We start from the raw sequence: 26687 nt of genomic DNA on the forward strand, positions 1-26687 counted from the left end.
GTTTTTTATTTTCTGAGCTTAATTCACTTGAACGAAGTTTTGTTTACGGTTGTTGTTCACTGTTCACTCTCTGCTTCACCTTTTATAGGCCGACGGTTTTTCGCGAAAAAGCGATGTAAATATTTTCCCATACTTATTCAATGGATAAGCAAGAAAAGTTTTTTTTTTTTTTTTTTTTTTTAATGAATTTCATAATACAGAACTCTGCAAATTGAATTTGATTTTCAAATGCGAGTTTAAATTTTCTCTCTGAGATAAGATGTCTCAGAGACAACATATGAACAATGCTTTTAACTTGTATTTGCCCATTGTGAGTCCTTATTTCCAAAAATAAGGAACCAACTAACTGATTGACTTAACATTTTATGTTTTTATGACCAAAAAATGCTTAGTTTTTGCTATGTTATGATGGTAGTGCTTCACAACATATTTTGGGAAAACTTAACGTCACGGAAATCGAGCCCTAGGTAATATACAAGGTTACTTGGTAGTCACGGTGTTATATGTCTTTCCTTTGGACTTAGCCTTTTTTGGGTTACCAAGTCGAATTAAAAATCTTTTGTTACTTCATGTTACCAGAACTGAAAACATGTCAAGCTCACACGACCAGTTTTAATTCTACATGGCAAACTTTGAGGGGAAAAATGCCACCATAATCCAACCTGTAAACCATGTCCTTTCCGCGTTTTGATGGCGGCCAACTGGCTTCAACCAATCGACATAGTACTCAATGTGTAAGCGCTATCCATCTTGATCATGCTTGCAGCCCCCAGCCGCCCTGCTATTTTTCAGTGGCACTTAAAGTTAAACTTTGTGCAGAAACTTTTTTTTTGCATTAAATATTTGTGCATAAAACATTTGTGCAAAGTGCAGTTTATCCATTATATTACACATCCTTGGCCAAGCCTTCAAAAGAATTATCTGACTCATCTCTAATCTGAAAAAGAGCCATCGTAGCTACCTTTCCTGCATCGCTGTGGAACTCATCATTTATGTCTTAGTTCAGTTCTGGTTCATGAACAGTGATCCCATCTTCCTCCCCACAGCATTTCATCCTCTGTGCCATCTGTGAGAAAACATTTTTTGAATTCCAAGAGTCTTCATTCCCTTTATATTCCTCATTATTGTCGCCGAACCGCCACAGTGCTAATTGCCCAGCTTCTTGCCCCTCTGTTCGGCTACAATCTGTAGCAGCTCCTCCATCTCTGTGAACTGCGCAACCCTCCCACATTCCATAACTCTTCCATGTGCTTTATGACGCATTATTTTCTCTTTCATCATCCTCCACAATCTCACATTTGTTTCAACCACTTTGAACTGCCACGTTCCTTCAAGGTTTCCCCATTTCTTTGGCAGTAGTGATGACACTCTTCAAAGAGGCTGCACAACTAGCCCTTGTAGTCAACGTTTTTTTTTTTCTTAAAGTCAAACAAACTCACGGGCCCATGGGGAAGAAAGATGAATAAACTCACAAAACACAAACAAAAAAGTTGTAATTTACCAACATCTATTAGCTTATGATAACGCTGCGATGATTTGGGAGAACAACTCTATCACGGCACACAAACCAGGATACAGCATGTGCATCATGGGTAAAGATTGATGTCCCTCCTACCCATTGGAATGCCAGGAAGATGCCATGGCGATAGTCAATGGGAAAACAGCTCTATCGTGGCACACAAGCCAGGATACAGGATATTTACCTTCCGTGGAATTTGGGGAATCCAATGACCATTTCTTTCCCTTCGTAACTAGAGACAATATTTTTGTGAGGAGGTGTTTCCTAACCTGAATTTTTCTTCACTACAGATGTTGGTAAGTGGAGGTACCACTGTAATTTATCAGGGCTGCCCAGACTTTTTTTTTTACCCCAATATCTACTTTTCAAGCAGCCAGCCTCTCGCAATCTACCGACAAGAGGGTATAGCCACGACTGCTCTGTCTGACGCGCTCCTCCTTGCGGATCCCAGCGTTTTTGGGTCTGGTGAGGTCCACCCATACCTCCCCGAATAAGCTGCATGGTCTCACCCTAACCGAGGTGAGGCAGAGCTGTCAAAGAGCAGCCTGAACGGACAAGCATCTGTTCCTTCAGGCTGAACCCGAAAGCTTGACCCATCTGCCTGGACCTTGGTCAACACTTGTAAGTGCAACCTTGAAGTCTTCTAAAAATACATACTTCTGCATGTTTGGGTGAAATTAAAGAGAACAGCGATCCCACTACGCGTCTGGCCACCCCATGCTCACGACCCTCTTTTTTTGTCACAACTTGGCTTCCCAAATCAGTTGTCTTATCTTCTCGTTAAAACTATAAAATTCACTACATGCATCCATTTTTTGTCTGTACAGGGTTTGTATGGGTCAGGGAATTTCGGGTATATCATTGGAAGAAACGTTGACTTTTCCAGGTCTTGGAAAGTCCGGTAAATAAAAAAATATTTGGCTTGGGTCGTCCAAGCACATCACAACGTCTAGGAAAATGAAGGATTAGACAGAGAATTTGACAATTTCCAACTTCTTCTGTGGGAGAGCTGACTCTGGGGAAAATGAATTTGCCATGGCGACCGGCGCTACTGCAACTGTTCCCAGTCGACTGGAAACTTCAGCTAAACAAAAAAAAGAGCAGCTGTTCATGAAACTAAGAACTGGACGAGAAAGCTACAGGCCGTGAAGAACAGTTGGTCACTTCCTGATGTAATTGAAACAAGTACCCTTATTGTCTAAGAATTGTTTTCCAAAATAAAAAGAAACATTTGTAAAATTAACAAATGTGTTTTTTGAGGACATGAACTTCTAAGCATACACCTAATGCAGTCTTCCTTTATTGTATTGGATAAACACCACAGAGTTCCAGTTAAATAAAAAATAAAGACTTCCTCAAATGCATCAATAAAATACTTTGGGTAGCTATGATTTTGATTGGTGGGAAGGGTAACAGCAAACAAATACTTTTTTATTTTTGGCCAAGTTAAAAATTATACGGAGCTGATCATGGCTTTGTGGTGAAGGCGCTAGTCCTTCAACCATAGGCCACATGAAGAGTGGGTTGAACCCCATTCTCTGACCACTAGTGTATGGAACGTCAATTTTCGAGCGCAAGTTATCTTTATATAGATGAAAATATATGTTAACCATATAATTATACTTTATATTTTTAATAACCATAAATTTCACAGTCATGATGCGCGTACTACATTGGTAAGCTTTGGCACATATTCAAACACAACACACGATCATATATCTGAAATATCACTGTCTACCACAATCAGTCAATCCAATATTAGTCATGGATATTTGTATTGAGTACCTCGAAAGTAATGGAATTTTGATTCTCTGGAAGTGTACGAACCCTGTCTGTAGAGTCGACAAGCTGCCGGAACTGAGAATGTAAATTTGATTTTCTTTGTAGAAAACCTCACGGTTTATGAAATTGATCAACAGTTGATAGTTTTTTTTTGTCAATTTTCCAAAGTGTTCCACACAGAAAACTGACCTGGTGCCTCATAAATTAAAAATTTGATTTACAACACGTAATCTAAAAATCATCTCAAACTGAAAGCGATGCAGGCATATCTCCGAGCAACTTCATCCTTCTTTCTTCTTTTTCTTTTGGCTTGTCCCGTTAGGGGTCGCCACAGCGTGTCATCTTTGTCCATTTAAGCCTATCTCTTGCATCCTCCTCTAACACCCACTGTCCTCATCTCCTCCCTCAACAACATCCATCAACCTTTTCTTTCGTCTTCCTCTCGCTCTTTTGCCTGGCAGTTCGATTCTCAGCACCCTTCCACCAATATACTCACTCTGTCACCTCTGAACATCTCCAAACCATCGAAGTCTGCTCTCTCGAATCTTGTCTCCAAAACATCCAACTTTGACTGTCTCTCTAATGAGCTCATTTCGAATCCTATCCAACCTGCTCACTCCGAGCGAGAACCTCAACATCTTCATTTCTGCTACCTCCAGTTCTGCTTCCTGTTGTTTCTTCAGTGCCACCATCTCTAATCTGTACATCATGGCCTGCCTAACCACTGTTTTGTAAACTTTGCCCTTCATCCTAGCAGAGACTCTTCTGTCACATAACACACCAGACACCTTCCTCCAACTGTTCCACTGTTCTTCACTTCCTTACCACACTCACCATTGCTCTGTTTTGTTGACCCCAAGTATTTGAAGTCGTCCACCTTCGCTATCTGTTCTCCCTGGAGCTTCACTCTTCCTCCTTCGCCCCTCTCTTTCACGCACATATATTCAGTTTTACTTCCGGCTAATATTCATTCCTCTCCTTTCCAGTGCGTATATCCAGCTTTCTAACTGTTCCTCCGCCTGTTCCCTGCTTTCACTGCAGATCACAATATCATCTGCGAATATCATGGTCCAAGGGGAATCCAGTCTAACCTCGTCTGTCAGCCTATCGATTACTATCGCAAACATGAGGGGCTCAGCGCGGAACCTTGGTGCAGTCCCACCTCCACCCTAAATTCTTCTGACACACCAACGACACATCTCACTGTTCTGCTACCCTCATACGTCCTGTACTATTGAAACATATTTCTCCGCCACACCAGATTTGCGCATGCAGTGTCATCGTTCCTCTCTTGGTACTCTGTCATTGGCTTTCTCTAGGTCTACAAAGACACAATGTAGCTCCTTCTAACCTTCTCTGTACTTTTCCACGAGCATCATCAAGGCCAATAGTGCATCTGTGGTACTCTTTCTAGGCATGAAACCATACTGTTACTCCCAGATACTTACTTCTGTCCTGAGTCTAGCCTCCACTACTCTTTCCCATAACTTCATTGTGTGGCTCATCATCTTTATTCCTCTGTAGTTTCCACAGTTCTTCATCCATTCCAAATTAATTAATTGAATCTGGTAATTGCCACAGTACTTAGTCAAAATCCTAATCAAGGAACTTGTGAATAACTTCTGATTTAAAATATATAAATCAATTAGAGTATAGGCTGACAGAAATGTGACGGCAAACTCGAGACAGAAAATTGGGAGCATATTGCAGTGGAATTGTAAGTTAGCTGCTTAAGAAATTAATTGCAATCGGGAAGAAGCTGTTGGATTGTGTGCTAGTTTTAGTTTGGATTGTTTGGTTGTGCCTACTCAAGAGAATGAGTTAGAAGACCTCTTGACCAGGATGTGGAAGGTCCCAAGAGGATTTTTCATGGGCTTGTCCATAGTTATGGCAGCGTCTAAGTCCTTGAGGGTTGGTAGAGTGGTACCAAAAGCTTTTCAGCAGTTTTGTTTGTCCATTGCAGTTGGAGTTTGTCTTTTTTTATAGCAGCACCAAACCAGACTGTGATCGAGGAACACAGTACTGATTTGAAGACTGCTGTGGAGATTGGTCTTCACGACTCCCAGAAACTTTGTGTGCCGTATAGAGGCTGACGTGGGAGTGCATTTCGGTCCTGTTCCTTCCTACAAAGGTCCTCCTCATCCATAGTGTTAAAAAAAATAATGAATAAAAAATCGTGCTCCCTCACACACAGGCAGAGATCGACCTACCAATTCCGAGTGGGGGGATGGAGGTTGGAACAAGGAGTGCATCTCACTTTATCGATTGCAAAAAGACGCATTAACAGGCGTAGCAGTGATGGCATGGCCTCGGGAGCGAGTTAGAGTCCAAAATCCTTTGATCTTCGATCAATGCATCCTGCAAATGGTATTAGTTGTATTTATTTTTTCAATCGGGTGACTAATGTACAGAACTTAGTTATGTTACATCTGCATTTCTTCCACAGCCATCTTGATTATTTCAGTCACGTGGGCCACTCACCCAGCCGTCAATGTATTTCTTTTGGTGTATTATATATAGTATACTGTAATTCGGGGAAGGCTATAAATGGCTTTTTGGAGGAAAACACCCGGGAATGAGTTTAAATAAACCTTTATTGTACATAAAGAAGATATCTAAATGTTATTTCTCTCTGTGATTTTGCTTCTTGTGGCTACTTTCATTTTATGAAAGACATGACTATATCCTTAAAATCATAATTTTGCAGAAATATTCAGTATGCATCCTTGTATGTCTGACACATGTCAGACTATTCACATACAGCTATTGGATGTAGTGTCAGGGGAGTTGCTCCATGCCCAAACAAAAGTCTGACAGCGTAACTGTAGATCTGTCTTTTGTCTTAACTAACAGAACCTTAAGATTGTCACCAAACTGTTCAGGTGTCGACATCTTCTGGTTTTCACCTTCAGTGTTGAACATCCTGAAGACATGGCTTGTTCTGGGTAGTGACACTGAGGTATCTCTAGCATATGTTACTTCGTCTTTCGTTCTCTTAGTCTTTGTCTTTAGGTTATCTGCTGTATTCTGAAGGTACTCATCAACATGTTCAGCTGCTGTGAATGGTCAGCCTTGGTCCTTCAGTCTTTCCAAAATATTTAGTTAGAATATTCACATACAGCTATTGGATGTAGTGTCAGGGGAGTTGCTCCATGCCCAAACAAAAGTCTGACAGCGTAACTGTAGATCTGTCTTTTGTCTTAACTAACAGAACCTTAAGATTGTCACCAAACTGTTCAGGTGTCGACATCTTCTGGTTTTCACCTTCAGTGTTGAACATCCTGAAGACATGGCTTGTTCTGGGTAGTGACACTGAGGTATCTCTAGCATATGTTACTTCGTCTTTCGTTCTCTTAGTCTTTGTCTTTAGGTTATCTGCTGTATTCTGAAGGTACTCATCAACATGTTCAGCTGCTGTGAATGGTCAGCCTTGGTCCTTCAGTCTTTCCAAAATATTTAGTTTTCTGTTCTCAACATGCAGCAGATTAGCTTCCTTCTTAATAAGACCAGCAGCTCTAAGATCCTGCTGGTGTTTGTTCCAGTCTGCAGTAATACTATCCATAATCTTGACCACTGGGCCCATTTTACAGAAATCACTTGAAGCATCCTTTTGTCGCAAGTCTTTAGTCAGGTTTAGTATATTGCCACGAGATACAGTGTCCAAACTAGGCTTCTTCTTTAGCCGCTGATCTGTATCTCCACACTGTCTTTCCAACTGCAAGTTGTGAACAGGAGCCTTGTCGATATTCTGGGCCTGTACATACACTGGATATTCTTTCTCATATCCTCCATATTTGCCCCTCTGAATGCCAAGGACATCAGTCATTTTGGGAAGAATTCTGTTTGCTAAAGATACACATTCTTTGGTATGTGTAGTTGCCCTCTCTTGGACAGATTTGACTACATCAAGCTTGTAGTTTGACATGACTACATCAAAGAGAATCTAAAAAATTCCACTGAAAGTACGTTGCTGAAAACAGAAGAATTTTTCATCAACGTCTGTGTTCTGGAGATCACTGTGGCGAGATGCATAGAATTCTGCAAGGCTTGTATGTGTTGCTTTGCTTGAAATGTCTTTGCATGAAATGGAGCAACAAGGTGCAAGCCAAAGGCAGCAACAACAGCAATAACCACTTTGACATATTCAAGAGCTAATGCATCTCGATCCAGGCAGACTTGGTTGTTGGTAATGTACTCATGGGTACTCAGAAAGCTCCTGAAATCATCCCAGTGATGGCACATGATAGCACATGATTTTGAAAGCGCACCAAAATGGGCATCCTTCATTAGAAATAGATGAGTTGGCTTGGCTTTCTGCTGCACGCTGCGGTTTTCACATATATGCCAGTAGCCAAGAGAAGCCAACTCTAAACGAAGAATGATGTTGAAAAATGTAGTTTTTATGGGTATGTGGTTAATTTGAATTCATTCCTGGCAGTAATGTTAAGACTTAATCTACTTAATATTATTTAATTGTTAATGTCATGTTTTATTTTTATTTTATTTTTAACTTGAGCTTGGGTCTCATTCTTATGGTGCTGATTTAATGGACTTGTTTGGTAATTGGTGTCTGTAGAGTGGAGTATGGTCGGAGAAACAAGACAGCATTCCGAATTCAAGTTGAGAAAGGTAAGTAGGATAAAGATAGTTCCGCCATTTCACTGTATTTTGCTTGATTGTAATTATGTGAACTGTCTTTATATGTGGAAAAAAAATGTTTGGACAATGCTGTCCCACATTCCAGTTACTGTATTATAAAAATATTTCTATACTTTATTTCATTACATAAGATTTAGCTTTTCCAATAAGATTTCCTTATCATTTTGGTTCTAGTGTACCAAGCAATAAAAATGGAGTATGGACTGAATGATGTGGAAAATGGCCACCTGACTAAGCGAGCCAAGCACATTCACAGTGATCCTGGGTAATTTGTGTACGTGTGTTCATAGAGATGTCTGCATGGTTGTGTGCACATGTGGGTTTGTACGTGTGGGTCGATGAGCAGGTGCTTTCATCAATCCATTTGGTGTTCACAGTGTCGATAGCTGCAACAGCTCAGAAGATATCCTGGAGAAAACTGTAAGTTATCATCTGTCACTATTCACAATGAGGGAAAAACCATTGAGAACAATACAAATGTCAAACAAATTTGAATGGAAGTATTCCATGCAATGTTAAATATCTCTAAAAAAAATTACCCTATCACATGTAAGGTTGCACGATATCGGAAAAGATGACTGCCTTTATTTCTTGTAACATGTGATATTGTATTGTGATGTGAAATACAAGATTAGGGTTGGGTCCATTAATTTTCTCCGCAAACTTTTTCAGTTCATATCATAGCTTTTAATGCCAAATTTTCCCAAAATGATCTCTCTCGCTCTTGCTCTCGCTCTCAAAATACATCAAAGGGCTATTACCCTCGAATTTCCTCATTGGTGCCACACATTCTCTCCATGCTAGCTGCCACCTGCAGCATTCACTCTGCAATCTCAAAAGTATGAGGAAAATCGTTAGTGCTTGATGTTTTTAAATGGAGGGATGCATACAAAAACAGGACTTTTATCATTGTTGTGCAAAAACAGACATGCGGCATGTATGGCGGGAATTATGCTGAGAGGACATTGAAAACTGTGTATTCCTTGCAGCTCTAGGTGACCATATTACACAATCTTGTCCACTTTTATATTGGTGGTGTCATCGATTGTGTTCATAACTTTTATGGACAGAATTTCTAGGCACACTTGAGGCGTAGAGGTGGTCCGGTTTGGTGGCCTCAGTATAGCCCGTTTGGTGGGCTCAGTATAGCATCTGTGCTTTTTGCAGATGATGTGGTTCTGTTGGCTTCATCAAGCTGTGATCTAAAACTCTTACTTGAGTGCTTTGCAGCAGAGTGTGAGGCCGCTGGGATGCAAATCAGCACCTCCATAATCTGAAACCAATGTCCTCAGTCTTGGGGTCTTGTTCACCATTGCAGGAAGAATAGAACGGGAGATCGACAGGCGGATCGTTGCAGTGTCGGCAGTAATGTGGTAAAAAAGGACCTAAGCTGAAAGACAAAGCTCTCAATGGACCGGTCAGTCTATGTTCCTCCCCTGACCTATGGTCACGAGCTGCGGGTTGTGACCGAAAGAACAGGATCTCTGAAAATAGCGTCTGAAATAAGTTTCCTCCCCATGCGGTCCGGGTCTCCCTGTGAGATTCGTTTGGATTCATCCAGGAGGTGCTCAGTGTTGAGCCGCTATTCTTCCACATTGAGAAGAGCCAGATGAGGTGGCTGGGGCATATGATCTGGATGCCTACCGGACGTCTCCCTGGTGAGTTGTTCCAGGCAGGTCTCACCGGAAAGAGACCCCGGGGGAGAGGTGAAAGTAATACATTGATATACGACGTAGGGCAAAGGTAGAAGTGGTGAAAAATAAACGAGAGGCACATGGTGACAGGTACACCACGTTGGACACGAAAGATGGAGAAAAGGATCCCTACAGGTTGGGCAGACAGTGATACAGATGGGAAGGATATGCAGCAGATGGTTAAAGTTAGAGATACAAAAGTGTTGACTGGTGCCAGTGTGTGAAATTGATGGAAAAAATACTTTGAGAAGTTGATGGAAAAAAATGAGAAGGAAGAGGAAAGGAGGCAAGTGTGAAGGACCAGGAAGTGGCAATGATTAGTAATAGGGAAGTTAGAAAGGCATTAAAGATGATGAAAAATCGAAGGGCAGTTGGTCCTGATGACATGCCCGCGGAAGTATGGAAGCAATTTGGAGAGGTGGCTGTAGAGTTTTTGACCAAATATTGTTTGTTAAAATTTTTTTCATTTTTTTTCCCCAAATTTGCAATTTCCTGATCTCCTAACACATTTATACGCTCATATATAGACACTTTCCCTGAGCTGGTTCCGGGGCCATCAAAGGTGGTGGGGATTTATTGGATACTCTCTACCAGATATGTGTCTGACTGGCAAACCAAAACTTTCAGTGTGGAAAGCGACATTATGACAAAACATGACATTTCGGAATAATGCAATCCAATGTCTTTTGTTAGGCTGGCCTCAGTGGATTAGTTAACCTGGCTTCCCCATGAAACCGGTGGGGTGTTAGAAGAGCCCCTGTTTGGACATTTTTAACTTTCAAGAGGCTCTCTCCCAGTTGGACTCTCTGGCATCCTTAGTGGAGCATGAGCAAACCCTGCAGTTGCTTAAGAGGCACTGCAAGCTGAATTCCAATGACTGCAATATTTAGTGTTAAATTCCTACTCTGAAACACAGAGTCCCTGCTTGAATCTTTCAAGTCTATATCGTAAAATCAATGTCATGCCTTTCCTCGTAAAAATCTGCTGCCAAGTCAGTTTGAAAAGAATGATATGGTTGTTTTATGTCTCAAATGATCCAAAAGGTTAAGTGATTAACTTTTAGTTGCTTTTTGACCAAACAAAGGTTGAAACAATCATTATACGTATATTTTAAACATAATATCTGAGACGGTGCAAAAGATGGGAATTGTTTTTAGCTTAAGATGTGTTGTCCAACCTTTGCCCAAAGTTAGCTGGGATAGGTTCCAGCACTCCTGGGACACTTATGAGGATAAGCAGCTTGGAAAATAGAATGGAATGAATATCCTGGGTTTGATACCAAATACAAAGTTAGGTCGAAACTCGAAACTACACAAAGCAGTGATCCTTTTCCTCACCTGGCTCTTTTTCACGCTCTTGGTTCCAGCTAACATCCAAAACATTGACTCGGGCCAGTGCACCCCCGTCGGCTATTTTCTTTCCTTTGTATGTCCCCATCTGGTGCGCATTGCATGCACGTTCATTCGTTGAATCATTCCTCCTATATCTTGTTTATGTATGTGAACCTGGAATTTTGTAGTCAAGTCTCTCTGCATATCTTCCCTTTGTTTTTTCTGTAGTTTTCACTAAATTTCCACACATTTAAACCTCCTGTTATGTCATATCATAGCTATCCAGATGAAAGTTATATTCAGCAGGGGCTCCAGATCATTATAGTTCAATTGAGGTGTTGTGCCACTGTCGAAACCAGATAAGTGGATAAGGCAAACTTTTCTTCACCGAAACTGAGAAAATTGTTTTTGGTAATAAAGAAAAGAAAATTGCTGTTTGTAAATACTGAGACTCACTATCTTTAAGAACCAAAGAACAAGTCCAAAACCTTGATGTTCTCATCGATTCTGACGTTTCAAGAGTCAGATCAAATCAATCACAATACCTGCCTTTTACCATCTGAAGAACATATCTAGAGTGAAGGCTTATATGTGTCAAGCAGACAGGAAAAGATCATCCATGCTTATATCTCAAGTAGATTTAACTGCTATCATGGTCTTCTGACTGGACTACCCCAAAAGAACATGAAACAGCTGCAACACATTCAGAATGGTGCAACTTGGGTTCTAATGAGAACTAAGAAAGAGCTCAGAGCATATACAGTGAAGAAAATAAGTTTTTGAACACCCTGCTATATTGTAAGTTCTCCCACTTAGAAATCATGAGGGGTCTGAAATTTTAATTGTAGGTGCACATCCACTGTGAGAGAGTTAATTTAAAAAGAAAAATCCAGAAATCATGATGAAAGATTTCTTTTTAACGATTTGTGTGATACAGCTGCAAATAAGTATTTAAACACCTGTCTATCAGCTAGAATTCTGAGTCCACCTTGAAAAGTCCACCTCCACTGCATGTATTATCCTGAATCAAATGCACCTGTGTGAGGTCGTTCACTGCATAAAGACATGTCCACCCATACAATCAGTAAGACTCACACTTGTAACATGACCAAGACCAAAGAGCTTTCCAAAGACACCAGAGATAAAATTGTAGAACTCCACACGGCTGGCAAGGGCTACGGAGAAATTGCCAAGCAGCTTGGCGAAAAAAGGTCCACTGTTGGAGCAATAATACAAAAATGGTCGAAGCTAAACATGACTGTCAATCTCAATCCGAGTGGAGCCCCACGCAAGATATCATCTCGTGGGGTCTGAAAGATCCTTTGCAAGGTGAGGAATCAGTCCAGGACTACACGACAGGACTTGGTCAATGACCTGAAAAGAGCTGAGACCACTGTTTCCAAGGTTGGTAATACACTAAGACGTCATGGTTTGAAATCATGCATAGCACGGAAGGTTCCCCTGCTTAAACTAGTACATGTCAAGGCCTGTCTTAAATTTGCCAATGACCATTTGGATGATACAGAGGAGTCATGGCAAAAATTTTTGTCGTCAGATGAGACCAAAATTGAACTTTTTGGCCAGAATTCCACTAACCGTGTTTGGAGGAAAACGAATTATGAGTTCCATCCCAAGAACACCATCCCTACTGTGAAGCCTGGGGGTGGTAGCATCATGCTGTGGGCGTGTTTTTCTGCACATGGGACAGGACGACTGCACTCTATTAAGGAGAGGATGACCCCGCCATGTATGGCTGGGTCTTTCAACATGACAATGACCCAAGGCACACAGCCAGAAAAAACAAGGAGTGGTTCTGTAAGAAGCATATCAAGGTTCTGGCGTGGCCTAGCCAGTTTCCAGACCTAAACACAATGGAAAACCTTTGTAGGGAGGTGAAACTCCGTGTTTCTCAGTGACAGCCCAGAAACCTGTCTGATATAGAGTAGATCTGTGTGGAGGAGTAGGCCAAAATCCCTCCTGCAGTGTGTGCAAACCTGGCGAAGAACTACAGGAAACGTTTGACCTTTGTAATTCAAACAAAAGCTACTGTACCATATGTTAACATTGATTTTCTCAGGTGTTCAAATACTTATTTGCAGCTGTATCACACAAATAAATTGTTAAATCATACATTGTTATTTCTGGATCTTTCTTTGTAGATTCCCTCTCTCACAGTGGACATGCACCTACGATGAAAATTTCAGACCCCTTCATTATTTCCAACTGGGAGAACTTGCAATATAGCAGGGTGATCAAATACTTATTTTCTTCATTGTAACGCAAATTCTGAAGTCCTTTCAGTGGCTTCCATTCATCTTTGGAATAGATTTTAAATTCTGCCACTGGTCTATAAATCACAAAATGGTTGAGATCCTGAATACATGAAATAAATGATTACGGACTACAAACCAAATAGAGCTTTGAGATCGACTGACTCAGGTCAAATTGTGGAGTGCAGAGCCCAAGGCAAACATGGTGACGCAGCCTTTAGCTATTATGCTGTACACAAACGGATTAAGTTTATAACAGGTGATGTCAGCCCCAAGTGTGAATGATTTTAAATACAGGTTGAAAACTATTTTTAAAAATGCTTTTTAGAGCATTTCCAATCTTAAAAATATTTTTTTGCGCTGCACGCTGTTTTTAATTGTACTTTTATTGTATATTATTTGTTTATATTTTTATATACACGCATACATATTTTTATGTATATATTTTTTCAAATATGCAAATAAGTATAACACCTGAGAAAACCAATGTTAATATTTGGTACAGTAGCCTTTGTTTGCAATTACAGAGGTCAAACAATTCCTGTAGTTCTTCACCAGGTTTGCAGACACTTCTTCTTCGTATATTACCTACAGTCACCTTGGATTACTTACCAACCTTGAAAAGTGGTCCCAGCTCTTTTCAGGTCCTGTCGTGTCGTCCTGGGATTATTCCTCACTTTTCTAAGGATCATTGAGACCCCGCGAGGTGATATCTTGCGTGAGGGTCCACTCCAATTGAGATTGACAGTCATGTTTAGCTTCTTCCATTTTCTAATGATTGTTCCAACAGTGGACCTTTTTTCCCCAAGCTGCTTGACTATTTCTCTGTAACCCTTCCCAGCTCTGTGGAGTTGTACAATTTTGTCTCTGGTGTCTTTGGACAGCTCTTTGGTCTTGCAATGTTACAAGTTTGAGTCTTACTGATTGTATGCGGTGCACAGGTGTCTCTATACAGCTAATGACCTCACACAGGTGCATCTGATTCAGAATAATACATGGAGTGGAGGTGGACATTTAAAGGCGGACTAACAGGTCTTTAAGGGTCAGAAGTCTACCTGATAGACAGGTGTTCAAATACTTATTTGCAGCTGTTTCACACAATGTATTGCATTGAGTGCTTACCATGACATAATGGGCAACATGCAAAGTGCCAACACAACCATTGTAATTAATAGATGACTGTTTATTGACACCTCCAGAACACCAGTCACATGAACAGCTCTCTTACATCACTTTACCGGAAAGGAAACTGTGATTCCATCTCCTCCTCTACGTTTCGAGAGATGCCTGATACAAGTGCAGTGTCCAGAAGAGGGTGGTTCATTGATCGAGGACCAGCAAAGACCAGCACCTTCATCGACTTGAGTAAAGATAAGCCCCTTGATTCAGTAAACGTAAGTGTGAACGTTCCCTTTGTGAAGAATGTGTTTCTTACAGTGGCGCCCTCGTGGTTAGCACACCTGCCTTGAAATTTTGAGGTTTGGAGTTTGAATCTCGGCTCTGAACTTATAGTGTACAGAGTTGGCTTGGTCTTCATGTGCTTGTGATATTTCTTCAGATACTGTACCTAAGCCAATCCAAACCCAAAATATGCATGTTTGGTTAATTAAAGACGAAATATAATCAATGTGACTGTTACCCAGGGCTTTGGTAAGATGTTATGGGACACAGGTGGAAAGTTTCATTTTGTTGATGAAGTGCTTGACCTCTTGCTTGATGACAGTACAGTATTAGGGTGGGGAAGGACTGGATTTTAGTGACCAGTCTGAGTGACCCCTCCTGGAAGCAGTCACTTTATCGTTGTGGAAGGGTTTGTGTGTCACATTGATCCTTGGAGCTAAGTTTTCTGAGGCTTCATGCCCCTGGTTGGTTAATTCACTCATGGAAAACAGGTCCTAGGTAAGAGACCAGAAAAAAGCGTGACAAAAACAAACATTGATAATTAAAAATGGATTGAACTTTCCCTGTTATAAACTGAATTGAAAACTGTGACCACAAAAATAAGATACAAACTGTGGATTTTGCATACTGTTGCACAACTTGTTAACTGGTTATTTTTCGCCGTTGCATTCCTTGACTAGATCACATTTTTTTAACAACAGAAAGAAGTTTCCGTTTTGGAGGGTGGCAAAAAGTCAGTGAAAAGAAAAAATAGGACTCATGAAAACACCCTGACAACAAGCAAGACAGGTATGTTGAATGTAACAGCAATTCCTACTTGGAAAGCTAAATTACCCAATTAGTCTCATGCAATCCCAATCACTATTGTTAATCGACATGAAGTCTGGAGTACCTGTATTAAACATTCAGTTATATTTATTTCAAATGTTTACATTTTCAATAAATTTGCACAACTCAGTTTTTACCTTGTCTTTTCGGTATATTTTATGGCGATTTTCTTTACAATTAAGTCTGTAACATAGCACAATGTAGATAAAGGAGTCATTCTCCCCAACTTGTATGTATTCATGTATGTACAGTTAGCAAAATAATTATTTGAACACCTGTGAGAATCAATGTTAACAATTGGTACAGTTGCCTTTTTTCATTTTTTTGCCAGACTTGTGTACACTGCAGCAAGGTTTTTAACTCATTCCCCCACATAGATCTTCTCCAGATCATCCAGGTTTCTTGGCTGTCGCTGAGAAACTCTGTTTGAATTCCCTCCAAAGATTTTCTATTGGGTTTACGTCTGATGACTGGCTGGGCCACCCGGGAACCTTGATATGCTTTATTTACAGAGCTACTCTTCGGTTATCCTGGCTGTGTGTTTCGGGTAAATGTCGTGTTGGAAGACCCAGAAATGACTTCTATCCTCGAACAGAGGAAGGGAGGTTGTTTCCCAAAATCTCGCAATAGAGAGCCCCATCGTCCTTTCCTTAATACAGTGCAGTGATCCTGTCCAATGTGCAGAAAAACACCCATAAAGCATGATGGTTCACAGTAGGGATGATGTTTTTGTGAAGGTATTCCTCATTTTTCCTCCTCCAACACAGAGAGTGGAAATCACACCAAAAAGTTATATTTTGGTCTCATGTGACCATATAGCTTTTTCCCATGACTCCTCTGGATAATCCAAATGGTCATGGGCTAACCTAAGATCAGCTCTCCCACAGAGAGTACCAAAACTGCGAAGAGCTTTTGCTGAAAGACAAGTTGCGGCTGTATGTTGATAATTTTTTATTTCCTGAAAACTTTGAACTCTATTGACATGGTTGAATGAAAGCAGCATATGTCATTCTTGGCGAAAAATGTTTAATTGCAGCAAATCATTTGACCATTCTCAACTACAAAAACAGGATAATATTGTATACAAACGACGGCAGAGTGGCGCAGCTGGGAAGCGTTGACCTCACAGTTTTTGAGGACACGAGTTCTACCCCAGCCCTCACTGTGTGGAGTTTGCATGGACTCCCCGTGCCTGCTTGGGTTTTCTCCCACATCCCAAAAACATGCAACGTTAATTGGACTCTGTAAATTGCCCAAAGGTTTGGTTGTGAGTGCAGCTAATTGTCTCTATATGTCCTGTGATTGGCTGGGAACCAGTTCTGGGTGTACACTGCCTCCTGCCCGTTGACAGCTGGGATAGGCTCCAGCACTAATGATACCCTTGAGAGGATAAGCGGCTAAGAAAATGGATGGATTTATACAAACCTATAATACAAACCTGCAATATTATTCAGCACCTTCACTTTCAATGCAGCAAACGCACTCAAAAAGTTCAGTGAGGATCTCTGAATGATCCAATGTTGACTGATGATGATAAATAGAATCCACCTGTGTGTAATCAAGTCTTTGTATAAATCCACCTACTCTGTGATAGTCTCAGGGTTCTGTTTAAAGCCAAAGAGCCATAGAGTGAGTTTTGCTCAAAATATCTTTTGTGCTGTTTTTTTCACCAATTCACTCAGAGACGGCGGTCCGGGCAGGTCAGGAGAGGATTTGTCAGATAATTCGACAAGCATCTCTGGGACATAGCCCGCAGCCTAGTCGGCAGGATTATTGCCGAGGGCTGTGGTTGAAGTGGATTTGGAGTGGGCAGGGACTTTGACTATGGCCACCGCTGAAGGTTTGGCCAGGACTTTGTCTAATCGTTGGATCTGTGTCAAATCTGCAATGGGCTACCTTTGGCTTTTTTTAAAGTCATTCCGTTTCCATGCAGACAGGTCCAACACAGCAGCCAAAACAGTGTAAGGTGAGTCAGAATAGACAGTGACAGATTGTCCGACCGTCAGTTCCAGTGCAAGACAGAGTGCAAGCACTTCCGCTGTCTGGGCTGAGGGAGCAGATGTTTGTACGGAATAGGAAAAAAAAAAAAATTCACCTGGGGGCTGCTGCTCCACTACGGCAGCCGCCACAGGCAAAGAGCCATCCAGCTTCCGGTAACAGCAACCGTCAATGAACAGGACCCTACCATTAGTCAGAGGTTGAACAGAGAGATCAGCAGTTTAGTTGGAGACAAACACGACTCTGCTGTTGGGGCTGCCAACAGGAGGTCATCAACATACATCAGGAGTTTACATTCGTCTGTGAGTTTTAGAACCTATAGCAATGATTTCAAACATTGATTAAAGATTCCAGGTGAATTTTTGAAGCCTTGTGGAAACCTGCTGTATTGAAAATTGTGTCCCTGATATTTAAATGCAGAAAAGTGTCTCCACTCGGGTGCGAGTGGGACACAGAAGAATGCATTTGCCAAATCAGTTGCTGTGAAGTATTTAAAATCTGGTGTGATGGAAGACAAGATTCTGTGGGGTCTGGTACAGGTAACAATGGTGTGGTCATTCCATAATTAACGGCTCTCAAATCATGCACCATACGATAAATGTTACCATCTGCTTTTAAAACTGGCCTGAGTGGTGTACACCACAAAGAGGTGGATGTTTCCAGGACTCCAGATTTCTACAGACCAGTGAGTGTCCTCAATCCCCTGCTTAGCAGCCACGGGCCAAGGATATTGAGGTCTGTAAACAAAAGATCCTGAAAAAACAGTGATTTTAATGTCTGATGTCTGAGTACAATGTCCAAAATCAAAGGGTCCAGAGGACCAAACTAATTTAGGCAGTTTAACATTGACTCGGCGTCGTCATGGTCAGAGTAGTCACGTCCGTGTTCTCTTGTTAGGGTCTCGTGTTCTAATATGGTGATATTAGTTGTCGGTGGTGCATCAGGAACAATGATGCAGTATGCATCCGCAGATTTGGAGGTCTGTACGTTAGGGAGTGGTGTGTTCTCCCAATCAGTCATTTGAGTCAGTCGTTTCACCATAGGTCCCAGCTGCCGGGCCTCGTGTCCTAGAGACAGAGCGAGTGAAATGTGGGGTACTGACTCTTCCTGCATTTTGAACCATGTCATTTGATCTGGTGTAAGAGAGCAGGATGCCGCTACACCCTCTCCTGCTGCGTATATATGTGTGGATGTAATGTCCCAAGCATCACCTTGTATGTATGCAAAGTTCTCAATGGTATGGATCTTGTGGAGGCAGGTAAGCCCGAAGAGTGTTTAACCAGGGTTTCCACAACAGAAATTGATGTATGAGACCAGGTTTGAGCGGTGTTTCTGATTCATGTCGGGCCCAATAAATGTCCACAGTTGGAGTTGGTTCACTCACAAGTGTCATAAGCCATTGTCCAGAGTGGCAGACGGTGTCAGCTGCCGGGATATAAACGAACGGTGGTAGGCCTGTCCAGCCAAGATTGTCGGTACAAAACTACTACTGGAAATGTTTGACCTCTGTAATTGCAAACAAAGGCTGCCAATTATTAATATTGTTTTTGTCAGGTGTTCAAATACTTATTTGCAGCTTTATCACGCAAATAAATTGCTAAAAAAATCATACATTTTGATTTCTGGATTTTTCTTTTTAGATTATTTCTCTCACAGTGGACATGCATCTACAATGAAAATTTCAGACCCCTCCATGATTTCTAAGTGGGAGAACTTGCAATAGAGCCGGGTGTTCAAATACTTATTTTCTTCACTGTACTTGTCCAAGGTCTTGTCTTGTCAAATGTATTTGTAAATCTGTCAATGTGTAGCATTGATCGGATTCTTTTTTCTTGCCTTCACTGCAACCTCTGTAACTGGTCACTCGGGGTTGAGGCAGAACACAACGCAAGCAAGTTGGATTCCTTGGTTGTCTGCTGTTGTTGTGTTCCTTCTTTACAAGGATATCTATATATTTTGGATTTGCTCCCAGCAAATTCAATGGAGAACTGCTGGGTAATTTTTTTGTTTCGACAGTTCACATCCGTCCTTTGTTGGGGTTAGTGGCCATCTCTTCATAGAGTTTTGCTCACCACTTTGAGACATCAAGTGGTTTCATTCCCTAATATCCTAATATTCAAGACGGTTGATTTTCATTTTCAGGTTTTACATCCACACTGTAGCGGTCTATGATAGTCCTCAATGGAAGAGGAAGGCATCTTGATTGCTGGTCTTGTTGCCAATAGCGAGCCGGTGGTAATTAGCAGGCCACTCTCTCATAATGGTGAGGGGTATCAAAAATTATTTGGATGTGGCAACAACTGACTAAAAAAAAAACTATTAAAAAACTGTTCCGCAGGTTTAAAAATATTCATGTCACTGCTTCTATTTAAAAAATGAAAATAAAAACAAGCTCATCGGCCAGAAAAAAAGTTAACATACCGAAGCAACCAGAGCGAGGGAAAAAAAAGTACTGCACTGTACGAGGGTATTTTGAAGAAAGGCGCAAAATGGTTCACACAGCATGACATTGCAGTCCATGGCTATATTTTGTGATTTGCTTATCACTATATTATGAGCACAAATTATATTATTACCCCTCAATAGGATTCTTAACTGTTATGTATGCATAGAAATGCAAATAATTTTACTAATATATCTTATTTCTTGGTGTGGTCTTAAAATTAAGGAATTCTCTTGGCGAAATCAAGATCAACAAAGCTCCAGTATTCCACTCTAAAGTTTGAAGATGTTGGTGGTAATGAAGGGACATTGACAGTAAGTCACACTTTCTATCAATTTTTCCACAATATTTAACCATACTGTGACCCAGAGATCTTATGTCCAGATGTATCCACTGTTTGGCACTAATGAAAACCTTTTTAAAATCATCCTATCCCAGGTTTCAGAAGCCTTGTTAGATTGAGGTTGAATCTCTAAAGGTGATTGCCCCCTTGGTTGTCCAATTAAGAATTTGACCAATTCTTTGGGGAAAAAAAAAAAAAACAAAAAACACTGAAACATCTTGCACCATTTTAAAGTTGACCTTTGTAGTTTTTGTAATGAGAGGACTGTGAATATAAGCAGATGACGCAACATTCAGGACATGTTCAGTTTTAGATGTGTACATTAATGGGTCGGAAATCCCAACAGAACACCCCACCACCACCACCAAACCCTCCCACCCCGTTGATGAGTATGAAAGTTCACTCAGCACCAGACGCACACTAAATCAAAAGTGAAGCATTGTAGTGGAAGCATCATGAATTGGGGCATTTCTTCTTGATCTGAAACTGGGGTCGTTGTCCGGGTGGATGAATTATGAACGATTTGAAATAACAGACTCTTAACTGAGTCCCCAAGAGGGGTTACGTCAGGAAGGGCACCCGGCGTAAAATAAAAAACTATACCAAACAAATATGAGTTCGTTCATCTGAGATGTCACGCTGTGGCGACCCCTAACGGAACAAGCCGAAAGAAACTTACTTACTTACTGTTAACTGAGTCATGGTAACGTATTATATTTCGATGGTATAATAACCTTGACCAAAAACACCACAGTATCACCATGTATAAATTACAGCTTTAAAGTCTATTATTTTGAAAATTTGGGAAGTTAACTTTTTGTTTTCTATTTAAAAAAACACAGTGATACCTCTATTTATGAAAATAATCCGTTCCGGAAGTGATTTCGTAACTTGAATTTTTCGCAAGGAGAAATGCATTTTGCATGTAAATTGCGTAATCCGTTCCAAGCCCCTGAACCCAACTGCCAAAAAGTGTACATAATGTAAAGAATAATAAAAAAAAAGTTATATTACCTTTAGCATTGAGCAATGATGAAAAGTATGTGTGTGACAAGGCATCATGGGGGAAGGAGGAGGAGGCACACATACAACTTAATTCCACTAAAATTAATAAACACCACAAATGATGATTTCAAAATTAATATTAATTTTCAATGTTTCGTGAAGTAGCAAGGCAAATGTCATCGAAGTGAGCAATACCTAACTCTTTAACACATTTTATGGATGATTCTTTTGAATAAATTCGGAAATGTCATGGAATTTCGTCAACGCTTCTTTTATTCTGGCTGAGGGAATAGTGGTTGCCTCCTCCTCTACGCTCTCCTCACCAAACTGCTCCTGCATTGCCTTGTGTAGCATTGCCTTTAACTCCTTTAGCTCCTCCATCGAAAGACCCTCATGGTGCTCCTGAACATCGAAAGATCCTTGTGGTGCTCCTGAACAGACTTATCAATGTCCTCAACCTTTCCCAGCCAAACAATTTCCTCAACTTCAGGTTCAACCTCCACTTCAACCCTCTCAAAATCACATGCTGCATGCCTTTTTATTACTCGATAATTTCTTGTTTTGTTTTGATGGACAATACAAGTCTTGTCACTGGCACTGGCCATCAATTTCTGGGGGCCCATGATGAAAAAAGATGAATAAATCCGTGAAGAGGTTGTACAGTACCAGTGTGCGCTAGCGTATGACAATGGATTCGGTGACTAATATACAGGAAGTTCATCAGAGCACCGCTATGGTACCACACAGATCAAGATACAAAAAGTCCATCATGGCTAAAGATTGACGTCCCTCCTAGCCAATGTGATGCCAAGAAGATGCTCCGGCTTTAGGCAATGGGAGAGAACCTCTGTCTTGTGACTTTCAAACAAAGATAAAGTACAGGATCTTTATTTTTGGTGGAATCCAGCGCCATTTTTTCTTCCTTTCTTATCCTGAAATCTCTTTGTGACTTGACACATTTTTTCGGGGAGGTTTTGATAAACACAATTTTTCATTAGTGGAGACATTCGTAAGTAGAGGTTTGAGAGGTTCGATACATTAATGAAGATGTTCTATCCATCCATCCATCCATCCATCATCCATCCATCCATTTCTTACTACTTCTCCGGGTCAGGCCGCGGGGGAAGTAGCTTCAGCAGGGATACCCAGACTTCCCTTTTGCCAGCCACTTCTTACACATCTTCCAGAGGGATTCTGAGGCGTTCCCAGGCCAGCCGAGTGACATAGACCCTGCAGCGTTTTCTGGGTCATCTCCTGGGTCTCTTTCTGATGGGACATGCCCGGAACACCAAACCAGGAAGGGGTCCGGGCGACACCCAGATCAGATGCCTCAGCCACCTCATATGGCTCAATGTGGAGGAGCACTGGCTCGACAATGAGCCCCTCCAGGATGACCGAGCTTCTCACCCTATCTCTAAGGGAGAGCCCGGACACCCTGCGGAGGGAACTCATTTTGGCCGCTTGTGTCCGGGATTTTGTTCTTTCGGTCGCAACCCATATCTCGTGTCCATAAGTTAGGGTAGGACCGACGTTTAAATTGAGAGCTTGGCCTTTCGAAGTAGATCCTTCTTTACCACAATGGACCGATACAAGGTCCGTATCACTGCAGACTCTGTACCAATTCGCATGCTGATCTCCTGCTCCATTCTTCCCTCACTTGTGAACAAGACCCCGACATACTTTAAGTCCCCCACTTGAGGCAGGATAGCATCCCAGACACGGATAGGGCATGCCACCCTTTTCCGACTGAGGACTATGGTCTCAGATTTGAAGGTGCTGATTCTCATCCGAACTGCTTCACACTCTGCTGCGAAGCGCTCCAGTGAGCGTTGAAGATCACGGATTGATGAAGCCAACAGAACCACATCATCTGCAAAGAGCAGACATACGATGCTGAGGCCACCAAACCGGACACACTCTATGCCTCTGCTGCACCCAGAGATTCTGTCCGTAAAAGTTATGAACAATATCAGTGACAAAAGGCAGCCTTGGCGAAGTCCAACTCTCACCGGAAACATGTCCAACTTATTGCTGGCAATGCGGACCAAACTCTGACAGTGGTCGTACAGGGACTAAACAGCCCGTATCAGGGGATTTGGTACCCTATACTCCTGAAGAACCCCACACAGGACTCCCCGAGGGACACAGTTTAACGCCTTGTCCAAGTCCAGAAAACACATGTAGACTGGTTGGTTGAACTCCCATGCACCCTCGAGGATCCTGTAAAGGATATAGAGCTGGTCCACTGTTCCACCACCAGGATGTAAACGACATAGCTCCTCTTGAATCTGAGACTCACTTTCCTGATGAATACTCCTCTTCAGCACCCCTGAATAGACCTTACCAGGTCAGCAACAGCAGGTGGACTAGAATTTCCTTGAGGCAGTCTTGAAATCATTCTCAATGGGCTCACTGAACTCCTCCCACATCTGGGTTTTTGCCTCAGTGACCACCGAAGCTGCATTCCACTTGGCCTTTGGTACCTATATATCGTTCTTCAGCTTGACTGTTGGTGTTCACCAACGTGTTTGGGGGTTTCCCCCACAACAGACACCGACCACCTTACGGCCACAGCCCCGACATTCCCATGTCTCTAGTAGCCGGGGATTGGATCGCTAAGGTGCCCGCCTTTGGCCACCGCCCAGCTCACGTCTCTCCCAACCCCTATAGCCCCTCTCACAAGTGGTGACCCCAGGGGGACATGTTACCTTTTTGGGCTGTGTCCGGCCGAGCCACATGGATGCAGGCTTGGCCACCAGGCGCTCGCCTTCGAGCCCCACCTCCAGGCCTCGCTCCAAAGGGGGTCCCCGGTGACCCGCGTCCGGGCAAGAGCAACCGAGATCTAATATTTGTACTCGTCATAGCGGTTCTGGAGTCATACTATGTTTGGTCCCGCACCTAAGACATTTTTGGCATGGATGACCTTACCAGGGGACTTTTTCACTTTTTCACCCTGGTACGACATTCGGAACAAAGAACAGGAGACATTTCTGTTTATAGAAACTACTGTAATTTCTCAATTTTTTTCATATTTATTTTCAAAAAGTCAAAGCGCATTATATTTAGTTATGGAAGAAAAATAGTCACATTGTATCGTCGTATACAGGTACATAGTGTTAAAAAAGGGTATACAGTACATATAAATTTCAATATGATATTTGATGTCTTATGTTACACATTTATATATATTACGGTAATGTGCGCCCCCAACTGAACTCTGAACGCTGACCTCCTGGGGGGCGTGGGGGCTTTGGTTTTTAACGATAATTAGCACAGCATATTTGTTGCAAACATCAGAAACGACTGCCCCTGAATTTGTTTTGACTTAAACAAAGACAAAAAATATCAATAAATGGGCTAGTTGTGCAGCCCCTTTTAAAATAAATGTTTCACCACTCCGGCCAATGACGCAGCCATACCGGAAGCAAAACGTGTGCTGAAACTATGGAACGATGTATGATCATTTAAAAAAAAAAAAGGGATAGCACACACAATTGAAATGCTTGCTGTTTAAAAAAAAAAAAAATGGCCATTATGCTAAATTCTACGTAGTTTGGGCTTTCATTTTGATTGGGACCTGACGCTATGAAGAGCTGCTACAGATTGTAGCCGAACGGGGGCACGAGGCTGTACTATTAGTACGGTGGACCTTCCCCCCAAAGCGCTGACAATAATGAGAAATAAAGGGAACCAAGACTCTTAGGATTAAAAAAGTATTTCCTCACAAACGCCATGTATGGCACAGAGGATGACATGCTTTGGGAGCAAGATGGAATCACTGTTCATGAATGCAGGAGGCACCAGAACTGAACCAATTCATCAATGATGAGTTTAACAGTGATGCACCAAAGGTTGCTACAATGGATAGTTTTCAGATTGAAGATGAGTCAGATGCTTCTTTTGAAGTCTTGGCCAAGGATGTGTAATGTAGTGGATAACATGTGGCTCTCGAACCCCATGCGCCTTTCATGCGGCTCTCGTTAAGGCACCGAAAGCATATCTAAATTCTGTGTGCACGTGCGCATTTTGCTTGACTTCATTACGGTAGTTGCAAGTTGGTAAGAGTCCCTTTTTTGATCCCAACACCCAGTTCAGCTTTGCTACGAGAGAAGAAAGAGTAAACCCCCGAGCAGGATGACAGACCTCAGCATGAAGAACACGTCCCTGCCTGAGCAGAAATATTTTCTGAAAAGTGGTTTTCGCAGTGAAAGAAAATAGGTCAAAGTTTCCCAGTCGGATGGTGATTTTCAGAGAAAATAGTTTGTAAATTTTGCACTGAAGATGCAAGGAAAAATGCAGTTAAATGATATGTGGATGAAACAGGATGTTTTTACCAAACCCGAAGAGCTCATATTTTGTTGTTTGCAACAGTAAGCCACTCTCTCCCTTTAGTGTCAGACGTCTATCGCTTTTCACACCTTCAAATTTTCTATTCAGCTCACTCCACACAAACATCGACTAGGAATTTCCAAAAGGGACTGACCTTCCTAGTCACAAGTTAGTCACATTGAAAAATAACACAGAAAAGCATATCCAGTTAAAATGAAACAGAAACAAATGCTTGTATCATATCAAATGACTTGGAACATTGGAAGGGCCAAAAAGCCATACATTGACAGGTAATTTATTTTACAAAATGCCTCAGTGATGTCTCTGAAATCTTGTCCTGAAAACAAACATTTTAAACAAATGGTATCAGACCTTCAACTGTTCCACCACACTGTTGAACAGAGAATGTCGGACACTAGCATGGCTATTGATTCAAAGTTGCTCTCAGATCTCCAATTGTCAATATATTAATTTTGCATGAAAAAGATTTCTGCCATATAAGACAGGATTTCATTGAACTGTTCATCTGTCTGTGTGAGAGACCACACAATTTTATTTTTTTCAAATTACAGGCCTGTGGTCTTTGCTCTTTAGCAGTCATTTTTCTTATCATGTTAATGTGTGACATTTACAATAAATCTGGCAGAGCAAAGCTGTGTGTGAGGAGGTAATGATGTTCATGTGTATTATCGCTTATATCTCTTATGTATTATCTCTTCTCTTTGGCTCTTTAATCTGTATGATGTGGCTCTTTGCTGTAATAGTAAAAAAAGAAAAAAAACACCATCCCTACTGTGAAACATGGGGGTGGTAGCATCATGGTTTGGGGGTGTTTTTCTGCACATGGGACAGGACGACTGCACTGTATCAATTAGAGGATGACCGTGGCCATGTATTGTGAGATTTTGGGGAACAACCTCTTTCCCTTAGTCAGACCATTGAAGATGGGTCATGGCTGGGTCTTTCAACATGACAATGACCCGATACATACAACAAGGAAAACCAGTGAGTGGCTCCGTAAGAAGCACATCAAGGTTCTGGCGAGGCCTAGCCAGTCTCTAGACCTAAAACCAATAGAAAATCTT

At 41.6% G+C, this 26687-nt stretch overlaps 1 protein-coding gene across 16 annotated transcripts in view; it reads left to right on the forward strand.

Annotated features, from left to right (window-relative positions):
• The window catches only part of nvl (nuclear VCP like), a 167483-nt gene that overhangs the window by 14566 nt on the left and 126230 nt on the right, over window positions 1-26687 (forward strand). For 15 of the 16 annotated variants that reach the window (XR_009797373.1, XR_009797372.1, XR_009797374.1 and 12 more), the window contains 6 exons: window positions 7878-7930; window positions 8135-8225; window positions 8338-8380; window positions 14455-14649; window positions 15358-15445; window positions 20151-20239. Coding sequence is in view for 10 of the 16 variants with exons in the window: in XM_061836670.1 (XP_061692654.1) it covers window positions 7878-7930; window positions 8135-8225; window positions 8338-8380; window positions 14455-14649; window positions 15358-15445; window positions 20151-20239 (559 nt within the window). In the remaining 6 variants the exon portion in view is untranslated. Of the gene's footprint in view, window positions 1-7877; window positions 7931-8134; window positions 8235-8337; window positions 8381-14454; window positions 14650-15357; window positions 15446-20150; window positions 20240-26687 lie in introns of those variants that run through there. The other variant, XM_061836674.1, reaches the window with a different exon arrangement.

This window comes from Syngnathoides biaculeatus, chromosome 12, assembly GCF_019802595.1.
Source record: "Syngnathoides biaculeatus isolate LvHL_M chromosome 12, ASM1980259v1, whole genome shotgun sequence".
In the NCBI taxonomy this organism is placed as follows: Eukaryota; Metazoa; Chordata; class Actinopteri; order Syngnathiformes; family Syngnathidae; genus Syngnathoides; species Syngnathoides biaculeatus.